Raw genomic sequence first — 20,587 nt, 5'->3', positions numbered from 1 at the left:
TCAAATGTCTTCTTTCATCCAAAAATGCAAATTATTTTAATCATTTGGGTGATAAAAAATGAAAAAAAATTATGGATATTTATACGATTCCACAAATGAAAAAAAAATGCGTCAGCCAGAGTTCGAACGAAAGCCGACAGTTAAAAATTGTTGGGTTCGCTCGAACATGGCAGTTACAAAAATGTGCGTGCCAAAATTGAGCTCATTGGTTCGAGCGAATGGGGGTTCGCTCGAACCATTTTGGGTTCGAGCGAATGGGGGTTTGCTCGAACCATTTTGGGTTCGAGCGAACCCAATTCGCTCGAACTTGTGTTCGTTCGAAACCGCAAACTACGGGTTTCTCCCAAAAAATTTCAGAGTTATGAAGAATTAATGACTTCGGAGCTCTGGATCAATACACGAATGAAATAATCTTGATAACCCAAAAATATTAGATAGTAGTACTCGAAGCAAGCTTTCTAATGAGTATAATTTTGTTATATTTTGAATTTATTATGTTCTTGTTTTTTTAATTTTATGGAAAATTGGTTTTTCATCGAATATGAACTTCTCTGTTCAACGCCTTGGGAAAAATAAGAAACTAATTCAAAAAAATTCTGAAAAATATCTAAGCCCCTGGTATTGATGTCTTCTTTCTAAAAAAAAATAAAAAATTGAATTTCGATTTATATAGAACAAGTTATGTGTTCAAACGTAAACCTATGTTTGAATTATGACTAATCGGACTTCAAAACTTTATAAAATGAAAAATATTGAACATATCACTATAAAACCAAATGCAAGCCCTGAATATTGATGTTACAAACTAAAATTCAAAAGAATTGAGTTTTAATCATTTATAGAAAAAAAGTTATATGTTTGGGGAGGCACTTCACTCTTAAAAAATGTAGTTTGTTGTAAAAAACTACTTTTCGAGGGAGATGGAAATTTTTTTTAAAAATCCTTCAAAAAAATTTGAAAAAAATGTATATAGAATCTACAAACAAAATGCTAGAAATCACTAATTTACATCATCTTCAAATTTTTAATAGTTTAAAAGTTATAGTTCTCAGAAGTTGAAGATTATTTTAAAAATGTACATCTCAGTGTCAAAAGTGGCAAAAAAGTGGGAACCATTATTGTGAGTTCACCCCATCCAATTCCTCCAAACCCAAGAATTTCCATCCTAGAGATTGTCAACTGAAATCCAAAAGCTTTTGGAGCTATACTAGAGAAATAATAAACTAAGCATACCCAATAGAGACTCAAAGTGTCTTTTTATAACTTGCCAAAGGAGCTTCTAGAAACCCTTTTAAAATTCTCTTACCTTTTAATATTTGTCTTTTTAAAATGGGAAATAATAAAGTGAATCTTTAAATTAACGTGTTTTTTATAACCTTATTAGATAATTAAATTAAGTTGTTATTAAATTTATTTAATTTTGACAACTTAAATTTTTCTTATTTAATTAAATTTAAGGTCCAAATAAAGGGGACATTACACAACTAAATCTTATGGAAGGGAGAATTATAATGTCCCCATTTTCATGTTCTCTAGCTTTGTAGTTGGCTCTAATATTATGAGTGTGTATCGAACATATCAGAGTAGTTTTCTGATGTTACCAACAAGTTTGGATGGCCTAGAGGACTTAGAGGGTACTTTTCGAGGTTACTTTTGACTTTCGGTGTGCTCTCCAAGATTCTTGGAGAGAGAATTTATCTATACTAAGTGTCTCAATTCTGTTTGGTTATCATCACTCATATGCAGCCAATTTTGATTTTAATGTGCATTTAAACTAGATTTACAACTCCAGTGTAATGTTATGCTATACTTAATTAATTTAAGAAATGTTGTGCTGATTTAATTAAAATAATTTAATGGGCATATTGGTATAATATCTTGTTGGAGAGAGAATGGAAAGTTTTAAAGGTTGGATTTTCCTAAGCTTGTACCTAAGGTGCCTAAAATGATTAAATACTTAAATAAATTACTTTTGGGGGTTATAAGGATTAATTAGTCAATAGGCTACACTTGCCAAAAAAAACCTGCATATGATGAGCTTGACAATTTTGTCTCGCGCTTCAAAATTGGTCATTACATCTTCTTTTTGTTTGTAGACATTTGGAAAAACCAATTGTTCTTGCTGATATTTGAAAGAAGCAATTGTTCTTGTCAATGTTTGAAACAAGTAATGTTTAAACAATTTTGGGCAATGTGGGCAAACTATATAGTATTGGGTGTAAAAATAGGCCAACTCACTAGCCTCTCACTTCTTACATCTACTCTCTTTTAAAATGAGATAAATTGTGTCTCGCAAACAGAATCATTGTTCCTCATCTAATCAGCATTAACATAATGCACCCTAGACATGGTTTGTTAGTTGTTTGATCATGAAACATTTTTGAGTTATGTACACGCATTTATGTTCTCAATTACATTGAATCCTTTCAAAAGATGTTTGCAAATTAATACATTCCTACTGCCACCACCTAGAAATTTAATAAACACTCATTCCATCAACATTTGCAGGAAAAACTAAGTTTGACAAGATTTGAGGTGACTGCTTGTTTCGAAGGTATTTACATCAATCTCTTCTATTCACTGCAATTTGCTTAGGTCTCTATGACTTACTTTAAGACATTATTTTTGTCGAAGTGCCATTGATTTCGTTGAGCGCTTCCTTTTTTTATAAAGTTTGAGTGAACAAAATTTTGTGAGTGGAGATGTTTGTCACAACCCTCCTTTATCACTTTTTGGATTTGATACAATTCTATTATGTTTTTGGTTGAGCTATTGAAAATAATTGAATAAATATTATAAAAGAATAAAAATGGACTAGAAAAAATTTAATATAATTGAATATAAATATTCTTAGAAAAAAATTGTGCAATGAGAATGATTATGTTCACTACAATTTCATTTCCATTGAAATTTGTGCTAAGTATTTTCATGTTTTAAAGAGATTTAGGAGAATAATTTAAGATTTTGTAAGCAATTGTGGCGAAAAAGTTTAACTAGCATTTCAACAATGTACATTGTTATTTTTCTTCTTCTTTTAGTTTGATTTTATTTATTTAAATACATTTGTTTAGGGTTTGTAATTTTTCCTTTGAAGTTGTAGTTAGGTGTTTATTTCTACAATACCAAAAAAAAAAAAAATTGGTTTTAGGGTTTTGAAACCGTCACTGAAGCACTAGAAAAAATTTAAACAAGAATAAAAGTAGTTGTAAGTGTAACAAAACGATGTAATAGAATGCTAAGACAATACAACCTTGAGCCTTATTCTTTTTTTTCTTTTCCTTTTTTTTTTATGCCATATGGTTTCTTTATAATGGGCTCAATGTTGGACCTCCATCCCTTTTTTTCCTTCAATCTCTCAAAGTATTCCAAATAGTAACATAATTTATCACAAGAAATCTCATAGAAAGCACACAATTTGGCTAAAAATTTTCTAAGAACTCTACCAGAAATAGATTGTATGTTTTTTTATAATTAGAGACTCATAATTTGAATTACTATTGGACTTGGATTAATCTACTAATAATTTTTTAGTATTAACATTTCTTTAGTTGAAAATTAAATTTAAAATGTAATTAAAATAAAAACATTACATTGAAAACTTTTCACTTCACTTGTTGATCAACATTAGTTAATTTTTAGTCTCTAATTAAAATAGTTGATAAATTTTAACAAATGATGGGTATGTACTTGTTTCTAATTTGGTATTTACTATTTTGGTCATCTACCGTGTTGGGTGAATGCATTTTCCTAAATTGTGTTATATTAAAAAAACTCTAATTTACACCCATTAGGCACGACATGCAATGCATTCGAAGGTTGATCTCTTCGCATTATATAATTTTTAAAAGCTAATCTTTGTTCATATTTTGATTGATGTTTTTGACTCTATTTTGATTAGTTGTTGTTAGTTAGAGTATTATAGTTGAAGGAATTCCTGAACTAAGTAGGAGAATACCACATAGTTTGTAAGTGATTTGTAATAGGAAACTAGTAATATTCATCATGTGATAACAATTGCAAGCTCAAGAAGACGAACAAGGCATTGACTTAAAACCACTAGTCATTTTATTGTTGGGGAGAAGGAGAATATAATTTTAAAATTTTAAATGTTTTATCATTCAGCTAGGTAATTGAAGATTTTTGAGAGAGATAAAATTGTTATTATTAGGTTTCTAATGTTTTCAAATTTTGATTTCCTAGAACTTTTGAATGTCAAAGAAGAAAGATTCATTAAATCTTGATTACTTTTCCCAAATGAAAATGTTTTGTTGCACACCTAAATTATTTTTTAAGTTAACTACAAAGGTGACTTGTTTTTCTATAGCTAAGATATGCTTATAGCTTTAAGTGCTTAAAGGGAAGTACAAATTATATAATTTGAACTATGACTCTAAACTTTTATTTGAAATGGGGTGGGTTTTGTTGTTCACTAGTTTCAGCAAATAATTTTTTTCAATTCAGTTTATTCGGGGCTTTGGTTGATATGATAATTTCAATGTGTTGTGGTGTGTTTAATATGTTTATTTAAGTGTGTAGAACATTATGTAGATAGTGAATTTTTTATTTAATAGGCAAGTAAGGTTTGGAAGCTTGGTCCAAGGTTTATTAAGAAAGAATTTTTATTTTTTGATTATTTCTTCCTATTTGAATCTTTTTTGTAATTTCTTTGTTCTAATGAATTTTAGTTATCGCTCATAGTTAAGTATAATTGTGATTTGTCTCATTATATAGCTAGGAAATGGCTCCAATGTTTTCATACTTAGGGAAGTAGGATATCTAATATTCAAGCTATAGCCCAATACATAGATTTGATCCTAGTGGAGATGAAGACTTGCATTGTAATTTCTTTTTTGTTGAATTCTGTGCAGGTAGGATGATATGATTTTTTTTTTCCATACTAGCTATGTGATGTCACTGAATCTTGATCCCTAGGCACTTAAAAATATTTTTCATACAAAATTTGTGACATTTCTATTTTTTCTTGCTTTGTTAATGATTTGTTGTTATGAAAATTTCAATCTTCTTGTGGAAATATTTATGAACTCTTTTAGTTTTGAGGCCAGATACCCATGTAGTATTATTATTGCTTAGTAATTATTTAAGATGGTGATTTGCAATTTAATCTCATTTCTTGCTTCAATACTGTAAATAGCAAAATATGTAAGAAAAAACATAACGTGCTATAGAAAATCGACAATGTTTGTGGAAAAGTAAATTTATTACCTTAGTTGAATTTATAACACATAAGTTATTAAATGTATTTCAATCTTGTTCTCTCAATACTAAGGCATGTTTAGTAAGACAAACTTGTTGATATTTATATTATATCATTCTTAGTCCCATTTTGATATGCTTACCATTTGTGAAGTGTAAATTTGATTTGATTTCTAAATTGTAATTACTTTGTGGAAAGCTAAAGTATTAGGTATCTATTCTCCAATAATCAATTTTATGTATTAAACTTTTTAAAATGGGGTTGCTTATTATTATGTCTTTTAAAACATGTACAGATTTTAAAACCGATTATTTTTGAAATTTTATCTCTAATGTACAATGATTAATGTATATATGATTGTGTATTTTAAAACATGTTTATTTTTTTAAACCAACTTTATTTAAAAAAATCATTTTGTAGGTTTAATATTCAATACTTAACGTGGAGTTGTCTCTCAATCTTTCATTTATTTTACAAATGCGAAATATATATGATGTTTCTTAATTTGAACTTTTTTATATTGTTTGTTTATTCAAACTAAAGCACTTCCTTTTTATTTATTTAAATGACTCTCAATAGTAATTTGTATTTATTCCAATTTATTTATGTGTTTCTATTTGTAATATCTACTGCACCTTACATTATCCTAACTTCTAATAAATTTGTAAACTAATTCCTATTTCCAATATTTGATTTATTTAATTTGGACATTATTGTATTTCTTAAATACCTTTTGTTTACACTTAAATATGTGATTCGATTTAAATATTTTACTTCTAGATGTGACCATGTAGATTATTTATTCAATATTAAAATATGAAATTAATTATTTGATTCATTGTTAAAAGATTAAATTCATACTTACTATTTATAATTCATATTAGAAAACAAAAAAATGTTATGATAATTAGGACAAAGAATAATTAGTGCCCAAAAAAATTTGTCCTTATCAATAATCAAAGATTGTTAAAAATCTCAACAATTTTCTCCTCCATCATTAACATTTTTATTAGTTTTTAGAGGTCATTACAAATCCTCAACAACAAATTCAAATAATTGATTTCAAGTAGTGATTTAGAAGTCAATGCTTCATTACCATCGATTGGCAGAAAATGTGTTTGTGAAATGGAGTGGGTTTAATGAAACAGACATCCAAAATTTTGCACATTCTCTTTCGCTTAGTTGTAGTCAGACTGTTGAACAAGTAGAAGTAACAAGATCTTGTACATGTGATATCAAAGAGTTTGAATTCAGGGAAATGGAATAAATTGTAATTAAGTTTCATGTAACATGCATGGAATTATTTGGATTTGGTAGTTTCCTACGGGAAATGTATTGTGATGATTATTATTGAGAGGGCAATGCTCCTATTATCCGTTGTGCATTTCAAAACCATATGAATCATACGTAGTATGGTATTATTGTAGTTCTCTATGTGGTTTACCAACAACTGAACTTGTATGACCCCTTTCACATAAATAAATTGTTGGAAGTTGTTTAACTTATTTCATCAAAGTCTTACATTGTTTTCTCTTATGTTTCATCAAGAGATGTTATAAGTTAACTTTATATAACTTTTTTTTAGTCATAATACAAGTTTCTCAATCTATACTTTAAACCCTTTCACATTAAATTTCTCGCTTTAACCCTATGTTGTGTGCAATAGAATGAGACATTTGAGTTGTTTCTATAATATGGATGATTTAAATAACACACCCATTATTTATTCTAACTAAATTCAAACAAATATTGTAATTAATTTTTTCAATCATAATACAAGTTTAATGATCTATACTTTACACCCTTTCACTTTAAAGTTATCACTTTAATCCTATTTTGGTGTGTAGTAAAAATAAAAATTTGAGTTTCTTTTATAATATGGATGATTTGAATTATAAACCCATCATTTATTCTAATTCTCAAGCTTATTCAATAACTGAATGTCAATTATTGTGATTGAAGAGTTCATTTAATTTATGAAAAATGTTGAAGTTTCCTACCTTAATAGTTTAAAGCTACCTTTAACCAAGTCTCCTATTTTATTGTGATATTATTTGCACTATCTTCGTCACTTTTTTTTAACCACAAGATCAACTTTATCTCAACCAAAAAATTCCAGCATATAATTCCAAACTAATTATCAGGTACATGTATGTCTTTCTATATTTACATCCTCTTTACCATTGCAACTTAAATTTTCCCAATTGCCTTAGATAATCATTAATTGTAAGAAAATATTTTATGTTAAATATGCATTTAAGCATTCTTGTAAGTAATGAATTTTTTTCTAGATTACGCTTATGTCTATCATATTTATTAATATGGCTATAAATCTGTCATGATTACTCTATCCATTTTATAGAAAAATAAAGTTGTCCTGGTTACTTTTAGGGAAGGACAATATCAAGGATTTCTTTATCGCTACTTATGAAGTTGACCGTTGTAATTCAAAATTTGGGGCCAAAATGCTTGGACAGGTCCATTAGGTGCTATAGGCAAAGGAAAGGGGCTCTAGACACCCTTTTAGAAAAAAATGTAGGCTAGAAGAGAGGTCGTGAGAAGGGGATTCCACCTAGTTTTTGGAAAAGGTCCCTAAACTAAGCACAATCAGCTATTAACTAGATATAACCACCAAAGTGGGTCTAATGTGAGCAATAAAAAAGGTGTACAATCTACTACACTACACTATCAAGTGACTCATCCCCATCAGTCAATTGAATAAATAAATTAAGAATTCAATATTTTATGAGTAATGTTTCACTTATTTGCCTTGACCTAATAAAGCAAGAAAAAAAAAAACTTGTTTGGATTACACAATGTGTAGGCCTGTGAAGTTCAATTGATGGAAGAAACACTAAATGATCTGCGTACAACTTATGAAAATTTGGTTTACTAAATTACACTTTCCTATGAGAAAATCATGCTGATGAGTAGTATGGAAAAGGAAGTTCTCCTTACATTGAACTTGTGTTTAAGATTTACTTGAATAACATGTAACAAACTTATACTTCAGAACTTTGTATATAGTATATAATATTATAATAGTTTTAAGGTTTCTATTTAGCATGAATTGTTGTAGCTACAATTGTTTTTGATGAAGATAAACTGGTTTTATAGGGACCTGAAACCCAGAGTATTACAGACCAAGGCCAACAGCCAATTCGACAGTAAAACTAAGACAAACAGGGGACAAACCCCACACAGACCGAAAGCCAAAAAACCAAAATAGCTGAACCAAAAAATAGGGAAAAGCAATCAACTAAGAGAGTGCATCAATTCACTTTTTTTCTGAATAATCCTCTTATTAATTTTTTCCAAATCCTCCATGATGAATCTGGAGGTTCCCTTGTTCTGGCTCCGGCTCCTTGTTCTAGTGCAAGGACCCGAGAGAGTCTTCCCACCAGCAACACTCTATCCACCCTCTGAGGCATTCTTTTTTTTGCTTTTCCCCCAAGGGAGGGTCACTGGTGATGGTCCTGGTTCTATAATCAGTCATCATGAAATTAATTTTTTCCAAACCATCAACACTATTGTTCATCACTTGACTACTAATTTCCACCAGATTGTTTAGGTTTTCCTTGATCTCACTCACATCCTCTTCCAGCTTCTCGATTTTACGCTCATGGTCAACCTTCATAGTTTCCACATCCAGATAAATTTTCTGGATCATACTTGTGATCTTCTCAGTTTTACTAGGCCCACAGAATTCTGTGAAAGTCTCAACAATTCCTTTAATCCCATCTTTTAGGGCTCCAATATCCTTATCCACCCACTTCCATTAGTTCTCCTAACTTCTAGTAGTCTCCAAAAGTAGATTTCCCAGCACCCTCTCCTCCAGTTTATCACTTTTATTTTCCTTATTCACAAACCCCTGTTTCTCATCATCCACATTGATAGGGATGTCCAACCTAATCTCGTCGTCCAGGACTTTGGATTCACTATATTTGGTTAATATCGTTATCTTTTTGGTGGGTGGTTCCAAGTCTTGCATTTCCGTGCTGCCAGATTTGAACTTACTTTTTGCTCCCCTTCTTTCTTTGGTCTATACTTAGGGTCCTTTGTATCCTTGATATCACGCCAATCCATGGCAGTACCACTGTCATCTTCATCCATCTTCATGTCAGAGACCAATTGCACATTAGGGTTAGAGGAGGAAATGTGGGTTCTATCCTTGGGGGAGGGTTTCACTTCATGATCTTGGGTGTATTCCATAATCAACAAGATAAGGCCTTCATGAATCACAAGGTTATCCTTGTTTTCAAAATGTTTAACTAAACTATTCTCCAAGGATGAAACCAAATAAAAAGGTATGGAAATAAATCTACGATGCCTAAAATGATTTAAGATATTAAAATGATGTGATAAAATGCTAGCATATCTACCATCCAAGGTGATGTACCTCATGATGAATTCTGTCATATCAGCCTAGAGGAAAATCAGCTCTTTCCTATTACAGCCACCGTCTGCCATTTTTGTAACCCTTTGTCTTTCCTTTTCGTTATCATAAAAGGAATCAATAGCCTCCTCACCCAACTTCTTGTCTCTATAGAATTTTATGCCTATCATATCCAGACCAGTAACAGTGGCATCCAGGCTTTTGTCGACTTGAAACTCAGCACCAAAGACAGACAGCACACCCTTCTTCCAACCTTTAACAAAGCTTTCTGTAACAATGGTAGAATGACCATGTAGTCTCTCCAAAAAGGGCACCATCCCACTATAAGAAATTTCCTCCCGAGGCTCCTTATTCTTCTGCCAATTATCATAGGTTGTGGGTTCAAATCTATTCATTTCACCTCCCATTCTGTAGCTTGAGCAAATTAGACAACAAGACTCTAAAAAAACTAGGAGGAAAGCAAACCAGAAACAGGGAAGGCTGAAAGTTCTAAAACTTCTAATAGTGGTAATAATTCGAACTACCACCCCAACGGTTCCCATCCCATCATAATCTTTCATTATTAACTTCATTGGAAAGGCCGAAGATCTTGACATTATTTCTTGCAAGGTCGCACAGAGTTTTTAGGAAATTTTCCTCTCCTCTCCACCATTTAACTGCCACGTTAACCACCTCCAAGTTGGCCAAATGATCTGCAGGTTTTTTCCTTCTCGAAAAACATGAGATATCTTGAAATACTGCAGGTCGGCTATCATTTCAAGGCAATCCTTGATTAAGTTTGAAATAGTCCACCTAGGCACTGTACATCCCTTAATGCATTTGACAATGTTAAGCGAGTCACTTTCCAGCCAGACCCGTTTGAACCCCTCCTTGCTCGCCATGCATAGTCCTATGTAGGAGGCATTGGCCTCCACAAAATCATTAGTTGTGGTGCCCAAAAGGGAGCACCACCGCAAAGACTAGAGAAGCCAAATGGTTCCTCGCCACTCCCCCATAGCCAGTCATCCCAAGATTTCCTTTGGCCACCCCGTCGATATTAATTTTGATCCTCCCCGGAAGGAACGTATTCCAAGAAACATTCTCTTTGGTATGTTTAATTTTATAAATAGAGATAGATATATTCCAACATATCTACCACTGCTTGATAGTATCCCATTACTCCTGGCTAGACTCAAGAGTCCAGGATCATTTTTCCCACTAGGATAGTAATTAAGAAAATTATCCTTAATAGCATTCCTTATTCTAATAGCCACCACAAGAGCAATGGACTCCATATCTTTGAAAACCCTATTATTTATTTCCTTCCACAAACCCCAAGCAATATGAGGTAGGGATAAGTTCCATAGAATACAATTCGCATGGTTGTCATAAGGGTACTTCCATTGGAACCAAAAGTTCTGAATAGAATCGGGGGGGGACCCAAATAATATTCCACGGGTTGAAAAAGAAGGCCTAGATGTCCCTAGCATAGGAGCAATGTAAGAGCAGATGATCAACATTTTTTGCTTCTTCTTTACATAAAAAACATCTATTACTAATGGGGATCCCACGTTTATAGAGATTATCAATGGTAGAGATCTTATTTTGCATGAATAACCAAAAGAATATATTAACTTTAGGAATTGAGAGTTTATTCCAAGCTCCAGCCCAAAAGGGGGGAGGAGAAAAAGACCTGGTGATGATTCAGAAAGCATCTGCCACCAAAAAATGCCCCAAGGTAGAACCATTCCATATAGCCACATCTTCCACCAGAGGATGGAATGATGATCAGGTTTAGCCAAGAGTACAAAGCAGACAAAGAAGCATCCAAGGTTGTGAGGTCCACCCAAACTCCATTACTCATATAATCTGCAACCCAAGTTACAATGAGATTAATGCATTTCTCTTTGAACTATGAAGCCCACACTGAATTAGACAAAGGCCCCTCTCCTGTCCACCAATCATCCCAAAACCTTATATTTCTACCATTTTCCAGAACCCATCGGCTTCCTTGAGAAATAATGAAAGAGGATCTGAAGAAATTATTCCAAATATCAGAGATAGAAGTCGGGAGGGAATAATTTTCCAACATTCTTTGGAAATCATGAATTTGGTATTAGTCCTTGAAAATATCGATCAATTCATTGTTCTCTTTTAAACATCTCCATGGCTACTTAGCCATTAAAGCTCTATTAAAGTCTCTTAGATGTCTGATATCCATGCCTCCTCTATTTCTAGGCAAACAAACCTGATCCCAGGCGAACAAATGAAGCCTACTCTTGGATTTAGAACCCGACCAAAGAAATTTATTTTGTATACTTTCATTCTATCGGTAAATTTGGCCAGGATTTTAAATAGACTCATAGCATACACGGGAAGGTTCTAAAGAGAAGCCTTAATTAATTGAAGTTTACCTGCTTGGCTTAACAAAGCTCCTTTCCAACCAGCCAGCTTCATTTGAAATCTATCAATCAGACTAGACCAGAAGGAGTCCGAGGTAGGTCCCACACACAAGGGTAGACCCAAATATGAATAAGGGAGAACACCCATTTTGCAGCCCAAATTATTGGCAATCTTCATTTTTCTATTCTTAGAAGTATTCGTGAAGAAAATGGAGCTTTTAGACAGACTGACTTTTTTCCCTGATCCTTTCTCATAAGTATCTAGGATAGCTTTAATAGTATTTGCTTCTTTAATCAAACTTTCCCCCATCAGTAGTGTATCATCAACAAATTGATGGTGGGAGCAAATAGTAGCTTGGGAAGAAGGTTGTAAACCCCTCAAATTGCTCTTCCTGACATCTCTCTGGATAGTCTTTTCAAAAGCTTCACTCATCAAAATAAAGAGAAACGGGGAGAGAGGATCCCCTTGTCTAATACCCCATGACACCAAAAACAAACAGACATCGAACCATTGACCAAAACCAAAAATTTGGGAGTGGTAACACACTGATTGACCTAATCATAAGATTTGAGAAGATCCAACTTCAACAAGAAGCCCGATTTCTTAAAGAATGGATATTCTCATGGACAACAATAATAGAATCCAAAATTTTCCTACCAGGTACGAAACCATTCTGATGCTTCGAAATCAAAGAAAGCAGCAAATTTTTAAGCCTAAACACAATGATCTTGGTAAAGATTTTCTAGATCGAGTTACATAAACTAATGGGTCTAAAGTCCTGAAAGGATTAGGCATCAGGTTTCTTAGGGATCAGGACAAAAAAAGGTAGCATTCAGTTCTTTAAGAAGAGATCAGGAACCAAAGAACTCTCTAGCAGCATCCACAACATTCAAACCAATAATCTGCCAAAAAGTTTGAAAAAAGAACATAGGGAAACCGTTAGGGCCAAGAACTTTATTACCTTCACAAGAAAAGTCTGCAGCTCTAACCTCATCATGAGATGGGATTATGGTTAGCTCCTTATTCATGTCTTGGGAAATAGTACATCTAAACTTCGACAGGATCTCATCTTGAGCATTAACATCCTGATAGCCATCATCTGAAAGAAGAGTGGAAAAATATATAATGGCTTCCTAGTTTAACTCCTCATGCTTATCAATCCAGCCATGATCCACTAAAATTTTATTGATTGTGTTTGAGGCCCTCTGTTTGAGGATAGTCATATGAAAAAACTTCATGTTTTTGTGACTAGATTTGAGCCATAAATCTTTGGACCTTTGATTCCAGAATTGCTCCTCCTTAGAGATGATATCATGAATCTTGGTAAGTAACTCAACTTCTTTATCTATAACAATAGGATCATACCCCACATCTTGAATCTGAGACTGTACATCATCCAAATCTTTCTTAAGGTTTTCTTTTATCTGAAAAATATTGTTGAAGGAAACTTTATTCCAGAGTTGGATATTGGAAATAATATTGGCTAGTTTATTAGCCACTCTAAACATTGTAGTTCCCTAAATGTCAACATTCTACAATTTAGAAATATTATCATAAATATCCAGAGCTAAAAGCAACATCTTCTCAAACCTTAAGGGGAAGGCCTTCCTCCCAGTCAAAGGGGATATACTAAGAAAAATCGGGAAATGATTAGACCCAATTCTGGACAACACATTTAATCTACAAGAAGCATTATGAATCCACTCAGGAGAAATAATACCTCTGTCCAGTCTGACTTGAATGAGGCCCCCCCCACTTCTTCTGTTGGAACAAGTGAATTTAGCTCCAAGGAGATTAAGGTGTAACAAACATAGAGAGTTAATCATATCTACCAAGTCCTCCCTACTTTCTTCCAAAACAGGCATCCCATCAACCTTTTCCATACTAGATAATGGGGTATTAAAATCCCCCAATAGAATCCATTTCCCATTTGGGAAAGCCATTCTAGCATTAATAATACAGGACCCGAGCATTTTTATAATGTTTTTCCCATTTGGACCATAGATATTAGAAATGATCCAAGATGATCCATCAGATAGACAAGTAAATCTAGTGGCAATGTGATTAGGAGAAGTAAAGACAACCTTACCCAAAAGCCATCTAGGATTGCACAAAGTGGCAGTACCACCATAAGCCCCATTAGCATCAGTACAATGAGTTCCACACTCTCTGAAAATAACCAATTTGATCTTTTCCACTCTACAACCAGCCATTTTGGTTTCCTGAACAAGAATATATCCGGCTTGTGATCTCTAACTAGGTTGGATAGAAGATCATGTTTGCGGGAATGATTCAATCCCCTAATATTCCATGAAATGACTTTCATTTGACTGGATGGGGGGAACCAATCCTAATGTCTTGTAGTGTTATTTGGACTCCATAAACAATGGAATCCCGACTATTGTTGTCTCTACTAATCACTTTGGGAGGCCTCCCCACTACCCTCAAATCAGATCCACAATCCGCCTTTTGTTTGTTTCTAGTCTTAACACCACTAGAAACCAGTGTTAATAAATGACCATTTGGGGAGTTCCTTTTTTTGTGCTTAGTTTTTACCTGAATAAACAGATTTGGATTATCATCATCCTGGGTCACATCGTCAGTAACGTTTGAATCCAATAAATTGACAACATCAACAACAAGGTGGATGCAAGGATCCTTAACCCTATGAACCTCCATCATAGACTTATCCCCATTAGAAATCTCCTCAGGCTTCAAACTCCCCCCTGCATCCCCCCCCTCATTCAAGGGATCTAGGTTTGAAGGATTTGGATCTAGACCAACCTGAACACATGGGATATTATTCATTCTATCCATACATGGAGTGGGATCCAAGGATGGAGACTCCACCAAATCCACCTCCTTTGTCTCATTTTTCTTCTTCCAACTCCTCTTAGGCATAGGCTTAGAAGGGCATTCCCTGGCCCAATGACCAACTTTTTTACAATGGAAACAAGCAAAGGGAATAGATTCATACTCGACTTTCTAAACCCATCTGCCCAACTTAGAGAAGGGGCCAATCTCCTTTGGCAAATTAGCAGATTGTTTAACATTCACATAGATTCTAGCATACACTAGATGCGTCTTCGCAGAGGTCACTGGGTCAACTGAAAGGAGCTCACCAAAGCATCCAACAATCCTAGCAAAGATTTCTTCGCCCTAGAACTCCATAGGCAAATTTGGTAGCCGCACCTAAATAGGGGCCTCATTACATTCCCATTCTTTTGGGTTAAAGCCTAGTTCCCATTTCTTGAGAGCCAACGATGATTTGCCTAACATCCAGGGACCACCCGCTAAGAAAGATTGAAGGTCTTCCTCACAGGCAAAGGAGAAGGAGAAAAAACCATTAGACATGGCAACCACATCAATTTGACCCTTTCCCTTCCATTGACGGGACACCGAATCCCTAACAGCTTCCATATTAGGTTGAGGGCCAATAAACTTGCCAACTAGGACAGGGGCCAGATTAGCCATATTCTTTTCAACGATACAATCCGGAATAGAAATTGAACAAGAACCAAACTTCGGGTCCACCTTATGGGGAACAGGCGCAATAGCCTTGCGTTTGAGGTTTGACCCAAATAAAGTAGACCATTTTCTATTGCAGTCTAGAGATCCCGGTTTCCTAAGATTCTCCACAAACTTTCTGGGACCCTCCCCACCACAAGGTAAAACAGTAAAGTCGGTTTTTTCTTTTGTTGGTACCGGCAAGGTGTCCCCATCCCAAAACCCGTTGAGACTAACATCAGAAGCTTTAGGTTTTGTTTCTCCCATGGATTACATCACGTGGGAGCCTCCGGAACCTTCATCACCCGATCTTCCCGCTCCCGCTCTTGCTCCGTTCGAATTCAAACCAGTCGCTCTAGTTGTTCCCGCCATTCCCACCTCTCTAGCTGCTTACATTAATAAAATATAATAACTTTATTTTTTATATTTCAAGTTTTTGTTCTTTTCTTGAGTTGCTTCCTATTTTAAATTTCTATTACTGTTCTCCAACAATTAGTGATAGATGTATTTACAAGTGATCATACCTACTAGCAATAATTAATTAATTGCAAATTACGTCCCACATTTCATTTGAATTACTTACAATTGTTGGCACATAATAAAAGTTCTAACTAATATTTTTACTACACCAATAATAGGAGCTAATTTTTTTTTTAAATTATGGATTTGCTCCTCCTTATCTCAGTCGGTGGTTTCCAAGATCACTCTCCCTCTTCACCAGGGTTTAATTCTATGACTTTATAAGTTTCATTTGGCTTCAACCTTACCTAGTGGGGCCCGTATGACCTCCTCTGGTCCTCTGTCTTCGGGTAGCTTCTTTATAGTGGTTATGTAAGAGGTCCAGGCCTATCTTGCTTTAATCAATCATAACTAAACCAATAATAGGAACTATATGTTTATATCAATAATTATTACCATTTTACATAAATTCATTATAATTTTTTAGCTTAGTAATAACTAAAAAATCTTTAATTCACTCATTCTAATCCACATTTATATTTATGTTTGTAAAAATAAATGTTATTTTTAGATTATTGGCATTTTACAAATCGTATAGAATATTGCTCATATTTTGTATCCCTTTTTACTCACCACCATTCATTCTTTCTAATTATGTAGAGTGTAAACTTCCATTAGACATTATCTTGTTGTAAAACATCAAAACAAGAAAATTGACATGTATTATTCAAAAAATATGTATAACCTATCTAAATGTATTACACTTCAAAAAATTAATTCATCTTGGAAACAACTATGTTGTATCTTCAACATTAATTATACATGGTTAAATAGGTATTATTGTTTCAACTTCATTTGCAATGTCTTCGCAGAGGTCATTGGGTCAACTGAAAGGAGCTCACCAAAGCATCCAACAATCCCAGCAAAGATTTCTTCGCCCTAGAACTCCATAGGCAAATATTAAGTATGGCAAGTTTGGGGATGACCTTCGATCAGCAAATCGATTTTAAAATAGACCTCTCTATTGGATTTCACAAGCAAAAGGATACACTTAGAAAAAAAATACAATGATTCCATAAAGTCAATACAAATCCCTAAGGGATCTACACTTCTACCCATCAAATATAGTTGCCATATTATTCACAATTCAAGGTGAGCCACAATGTTTGATTGATTTTCTAACAACTGTCGATCAATTTCGTGTAAATTAGCAAATTCTTGGACCCACTATGTAAAACTTGTTGCAATTTTAGCCCTCCAAACTAGTTTATATAGACAAGGACGTGAGATTTTAAGCTCACAAAGATTTTAAAAATTATAAAGAAAGTGACAAATGATACAAGGTTAACACTTGACTTGAATTAGTTAGATATTTTTTCACATTTTTTTAGAAAATCCTAATCTAGAGTTGGGTTAACGAATAATAGATGTGTAGGAAGATATAAAACTGAAATAATGGAGTTCTCTTATAAATATCTCAAATACTTCATCAATAAATGTAAACACAGATATCCAAACATAGACATGTTTTTTAAAACATAAAACACCACAATCAAAATATGTGATTTCAACATATAAAATCACGAAATTTGACATCAACCTAGATAAAATGGAGCGAAAAGGATCTTTTTTATATCATGTGTCATGTGAGATGTGTCTATCTTAAAACCATGCATGATCCGAGTCCATCCTTTATTACTTTCCACACCTTGACATAAACAACATTTCTGTCGGTTTATTTATAGCTTGTTCTTACCCAAGTTACAAATGCCCCTTTGAAAAATGTTCACTTTTACATTCAAGAAAATTAGGAAATCCCTGTCAAACTTTTTGATACCAGTTTTATACCTAAACAAGATCTTAACACACAAATTTATGATCTTTCCTTTTAAATCTTAAAATGTTAGAAAATGCGCAGTTTGCATTGATACAAAGAAATAGCGGTCATGGGTTTTGCTATTTGAAAGTTAGGAACCCCTGGCCAGACAATCTGAGTGTGGCGATGGAAATTCACGAGATAAATGATGTGAAGGCGGCTGAAAAAATATATTGCAATCTGTGTGGGGGAGCTTGACACCTTCTGATTATAGTCTTTGAATAAATACTGTAGTATTAATCTAGTGTCTGACCGTTAGGTTTGAAAACAACAACGCGGGAAGAACAAGGGAAGTCAAAGCCTTATATGCCCAATTCTCGTCAACAAGAAGAAGTTCAGGTTGGAAGATTGAAATTCTACTTTGTCTGCTATTGTAGTGCGTGATTGTCTGCTATTGTAGTGCGTGATTTTCTATTTATAAGGTGCTCGTCTTAAACCTTGTATTCATCCTCGAACGCTTTGTCTGGCCGATCATTGTTTGACATCCCAGAAATCAGACAAAATTATTTGATTGATTCCTTAATTTCTATCAGTCAATCAATGGCCGTATTTCCATTGCCCCAGCTTGAAGATAATGCTGTATTATTACCCAGTTCCCAAACTAACTCAACGCAGCCTCAGCTATGTGACGTATGGAGAGATATACAAGGTGCCCATAATTGGAATGGTTTGCTTGATCCCATGGTGCCCAATTTGAAAGCTGAAGCTCTCAGATATGGGAATTTGGCACAGCTTTGTTACGACGCATTTGATGGTAAAAGCTACTCCAAAAACTACGGCACACGTTATCACAGTAAAAGAGATCCGTTCAATAAGATGGGCATGTCTGAAAGTGGCTACCAAGTCACTAAATATGTTTACGCCAATACTAATCTATTAAATCAAGTTTTTGGTGAGAAACCAAAAGACCAAGGTGTTTGGTTGGGTTTTATTGCAGTTTGCACGGATCCAAATGAGATAAGAAGGCTTGGACGACGAGACATAGTGATTGCATGGAGAGGAACTCAGACTGCTGAAGAATGGATAGAAGACCTGAGAGATATTCTTGTACCTACAAGATTATCCTATAGATGCAAGAGGACAGGCAAAAACCAAGAGCATCATTTCGCGGATGGAGTACTAATTGAGAGAGGATTCCTGAGCTGCTATACTTCAACTGTCCGTCACCGTCAAGGCGCTGTAGGAGGCACTGTGAACATCAGCACCAGAGATTTGGTAGTCTCAGAGATAGAACGATTGATTCAAGTTTATGAAAAAGAGATGGACAATTTAAGCATAACATTTACGGGACACAGCTTAGGAGCTGCTCTTGCAACCTTGAGCGCTTATGATATCAAACAAATGCTTTGCACCAAGCATAATTTTCATCAAATTCCCGTCACCGTCTTCGCTTTTGCCTCTCCCCGGGTGGGAAATCTTGCGTTTGCTAAACGGGTGGAGGAGATTGGAGTGAAAGTGCTGAGGTTTGTGAACAAGCGTGACCTGGTTCCCAAAGTGCCCGGAGTTTGTATGAACGAGAACGTGGGATGCCTCAGCAAATTGCTGCATTGGCTTCCGTGGACATACTTTCATGTTGGCGTCGAGCTTCCTTTACACAACAATTCTCCATTCATTCAGCACACCCATAATCTTGCCTACTTTCATAATTTAGAGCTTTACTTGCATTTACTGGACGGGTACGTTGGAAGTAAGCAGCCGTTTTCTTGGAGTGGAAGAGATCACGCTCTGGTTAATAAGAGCTGTGATTTATTGCGCGAGAAATATGAAATTCCTCCAAAATGGTGGCAGGAACAGATCAAGGGCCTCGTTAAAGGTCCAGATGGCAAATGGACGCAGCCATCAGAAGAGGAATAATTCATGTCTCACTCAACTCCAGATGACATCAACGTCCAACGTTCTGCGCTGCAATGTCACCACAACTGTGTTGGTTATTGAATTATTCTTTTTATCTGGATGCATATATTTAACATGTTGTCACATTCATTATTGAATTAATTTAACTTCAAAGCTTAACCTTAAGCGTGAAATGAAATCAACTATGCAGGAGTTCATAGCTGTGGATGATACAAATTAGCTTTTGATTGTCATAGAAAACAATCACGTGTCATCAGTAATCTGATAGATAATAAAAGTACGCGTAAATCAGTATTGATTTTAATTATGAACATTGCTATTAAACAAGAGATAATACGCTTCAGCTCTGTTGTAGCCCAAAATACCTTCATACAAAATTTGTAAAAATAGTCAACAAGGGTAAGTTCTCAAATCTTTCTCTAATCCTCAGAATTAGTGACAATATCAATGTTCTAGTGCTATCTAAATCTACCGAGAACTTTAGTTGAGGATTGCATGTATGCATGCCATACTATCTATAATTATGAGATTACCAAATATTTGGTTTCTAGGTATATAGCTCTACACTAGCACATTTTATTGTCGCTCAATTGCACCCATACTTTAAGATTATACAAGTATACATCCAACACGTTATAATTCTAAAACAATGATTGTCTAGGGATGTGACAATTATTGTGGAGGCTACTATGGTAATGCCGCAACTTCCCCATGATGGGGAGGCATTGCATTTAATTTATGAGAGCTTGAAGAAGACATAAGAGACTACAAAGAATCAAGTTAGCTTTCTTGATAAGGAACTAAATTGTGATGGTGAAAATATTGAGCTTCCTTCTTTACCAATCAATCTTATCAACTATCAACAAAATATAAAGGATGCATTTTTTATTCTTGATTT

At 34.3% G+C, this 20,587-nt stretch overlaps 1 protein-coding gene across 1 annotated transcript; it reads left to right on the top strand.

The window, feature by feature from the left end:
• Positions 1-18,375: 18,375 nt before the first annotated feature.
• Positions 18,376-19,689, top strand: LOC131079656 (phospholipase A1-Igamma2, chloroplastic-like). The gene has a single exon (XM_058017664.2). It carries the CDS (start codon positions 18,376-18,378, stop codon positions 19,687-19,689), a length of 1,314 nt encoding a protein of 437 aa, XP_057873647.2.
• The last annotated feature ends 898 nt before the right edge of the window (positions 19,690-20,587 follow it).

The sequence above is a fragment of the Cryptomeria japonica genome, chromosome 10 (assembly GCF_030272615.1).
Source record: "Cryptomeria japonica chromosome 10, Sugi_1.0, whole genome shotgun sequence".
NCBI classification, from domain to species: Eukaryota; Viridiplantae; Streptophyta; class Pinopsida; order Cupressales; family Cupressaceae; genus Cryptomeria; species Cryptomeria japonica.
Note: the sequence above shows the minus strand (reverse complement) of the source record. Positions and strands in the feature narration are given on the sequence as shown.

Excerpts from the sequence above, each read along its gene's own strand:
- LOC131079656 (XM_058017664.2), top strand. The coding sequence starts at position 18,376 with ATGGCCGTATTTCCATTGCCCCAGCTTGAAGATAATGCTGTATTATTA.